The following is a 2,824-nucleotide window of genomic DNA, read 5'->3' as shown; positions in this document are numbered from 1 at the left end:
CACATACCGGGAGCTACAACTTTATTATCATTTAATCACTATAATCATTAATACCTTCTGGATCCATGTTCTCCACGTTTAAGGAGTGATGGATTCGAAATCTCATCGAGTAACAGTCCTTTATCTCAACTATCTGCACCATTTTGCCAAGAGCGAGAGTTTGCGCATCCAGAAAGTTTAACCGTTTTTGTTTTATTTCAAACTGCCTTCATTGACCGGAAACCGTAAATATTTTAAACTCTGCGCTAAGACACATTCGCATGGCGTTAGTTTTACCGATTCTGACGGGATAAGAAACGTGCGCAATTTCTCAAAATTACCACACAGTGGAGAATTAATGCCGGCAGGATCTTACTGTCTACAAAGCAAGTTCAATGCAAGTATAACCTTCACAAGTAAGACGAAGCATGGCGGCGGAAAAGAACAACATTTTTATTTTACAATTACTTCAAAATTAGGAACAAAAATACGACCAAAAATTCTTTAGTTTGACATGTGATCAAAATACAGAGTAAACTAATACATGATAGCATGCATGCAAAAGATCAACGGCAGAACAGGGACTTTTAACGTTGTCTGCATTAAAAAGGAATTAACCATCCCTCTCAATATAAAATTGGGATAATTTTTTTCTCTTCAGAGGCCTCCATAGAATAGTGCATCCATCCCCTCACTCATGTGTATAGAGACGTATCCTAAGGCTCTGTCAGCAACATTCAGATCAACAACAGCATCAACAATTTCACAGCTAGTTTTAAAACTTGCTTAAACGCACAGTGATTGCAGAAAATGATAAACAAATTAGGTACTATTAATTAAATTATTAAATTGTGCAGATTAATAGTCAGAAAAGGTTTTTCAATTTTACATTATGATAAATGAGAACTATAGGTGATTACTAATTATTGTTAACTAATTTACTGTATGAATTTTTCCCCCTCGTTGTTAAAAATCATTATATGTCAGGATGCCAGTCAGTGGAAGCACACAGACACGTTGGCCAGCTGTCCTATTCAACTACTTTTTGGTCATTTATTAAGTAACTGACTAATATTTTCCTGCGGGATCTTCTAATTATGTTGAAATAAAAATGTAACTTACAGCGTAAAAACATGGAATCAAGTCAGAAGCGCATGGGCCTCTTGTGCGGTGGAGGAGAACTTGAGCCGTTGGTGTCGTCGGGCTCGGCCTTGCGCTTCCTCTGTCTGGTGCCAGCGGGCCTCTGAGGAGGCCTCTCCTCCTGCCTCACGCCCCATGTTCGCAGAGAACTGCTCACATGCACGGAGACATGCACGGACATGACCACGGTGTGGTCATCACCGTAGTCCGTAATGCCCCAGAGTCCCTCGGGGATGCTGAGCTCATCCAGCTTCCGCAGGTAGTTGCGGCCTTCGATCTCAAGCTGCTGCCACGTGCTGTTAGGGCCCACAGGGATCCAGAAGGTGGAGCTGGAGGGCTCAGCATGTTCTGGCTCAATCTGACTTCCAGGTTGAGTGTCAGAAGGCACAGATAAGGATGGAGATGAGGGCTCATCTTCACCCCAGGCCAAGGGGAGAGCCTCAGGAAGCCCATTAGCATCCTCAGTCGTGGATGCTGGAGCTGCAGGGGAAGCCTCCCTTATAGAGCTGGATGATGGCAGCTCCTGTCCGTAATGGTCATCCTCCTCAGCTGGTGATTCTCCATCCCCATGCTGGACACCAGTCTCTGTACCATGATGTACCACTTGCAGTCGTGCAGGTGCTACGTGCAATAGGCTGGGATCCAGCTCCTCCCCAGTGAGCCGCCAATAAAATGAAGGGACACTGAGGGCCAGAGACTGCAAGTTCTCCATGGTCAGTGGGCTCCTCTCGAAGTTCACGACCAGAATGGAGATGAACTTGTCCTCCAAAAACTCATGAACTGGGACAAAATGGAACACAGAGAGATATATAAGAACATGACAATAACTGGATAAATACTCTACTACAAAATCCGTTTAAAATGAGTCCATGGGCTTCAGATTGTCAGATAAATTAAATAATGTGAATTACCGATAAAGCTAAGAAAGCTAAACCAGAAGACAACATCCATGCATACGCTTACTCTCACACATATCCAAATGAATAAATATTAAATGAAACACATTTAGTCCTGCACTTTTGTCACTAACAGTGATCTTGCTTTTCATTTTCTTATTATTTAAACAAGATGAGCAAGAATGGGAGACAGAAGGGGAGTATAACGAACGGCATTTCCTATCACATCGTTACATTTTCTCATTTTAAAACTCCGCTTCCAATGTATCCGTTTGCAGTTCTAAATACATTCATTTCTGTAGATAAAAGTTGAATTATTCAACCGGTCGGTTATTTTACCTCGAAAACCAAATGTGTTACTTATCAGCTTTACCTCAAAACTAACAAGCATTAGGCCAATGCAGACTTGGCCGTTCATTTCGTTTGTCACATACCAGGAGCTACAACTTTATTATCATTTAATCATTATAATCATTAATACCTTCTGGATCCATGTTCTCCATGTTTAAGGAGTGATGGATTCGAATTCTCATCGAATAACAGTCCTTTATCTCGACTATCTGCACCATCTTGCCAAGAGCGAGAGTTTGCGCATCCAGAAAGTTTAAACGTTTTTGTTTTATTTCAAACTGCCTTCATTGACCGGAAACCGTAAATATTCTAAACTCTGCGCTAAGACACATTCGCATGGCGTTAGTTTTACCGATTCTGACGGGATAAGAAACGTGCGCAATTTCTCAAAATTACCACACAGTGGAGAATTAATGCCGGCAGGATCTTACTGTCTACAAAGCAAGTTCAATGCAAGC

The 2,824-nt window shown here is 41.8% G+C and overlaps 1 protein-coding gene across 1 annotated transcript; it reads right to left on the bottom strand.

Moving 5' to 3' along the window:
• Positions 1–1,107: 1,107 nt before the first annotated feature.
• Positions 1,108–2,623, bottom strand: LOC140588398 (uncharacterized). The gene is made up of 2 exons (XM_072710390.1): positions 2,497–2,623; positions 1,108–1,899 (listed from the first exon to the last, which is right to left on the bottom strand). The coding sequence occupies exons 1-2, from the start codon at positions 2,582–2,584 to the stop codon at positions 1,124–1,126; spliced, it is 864 nt and encodes a 287-aa protein (XP_072566491.1). The 5' UTR covers positions 2,585–2,623; the 3' UTR covers positions 1,108–1,123.
• Positions 2,624–2,824: the final 201 nt, after the last annotated feature.

Source organism: Paramormyrops kingsleyae, chromosome 3 (genome assembly GCF_048594095.1).
Source record: "Paramormyrops kingsleyae isolate MSU_618 chromosome 3, PKINGS_0.4, whole genome shotgun sequence".
NCBI lineage: Eukaryota > Metazoa > Chordata > Actinopteri > Osteoglossiformes > Mormyridae > Paramormyrops > Paramormyrops kingsleyae.
The sequence above is the reverse complement of the archived record's forward strand: the minus strand, read 5'-3'. Positions and strand labels throughout refer to the sequence as shown.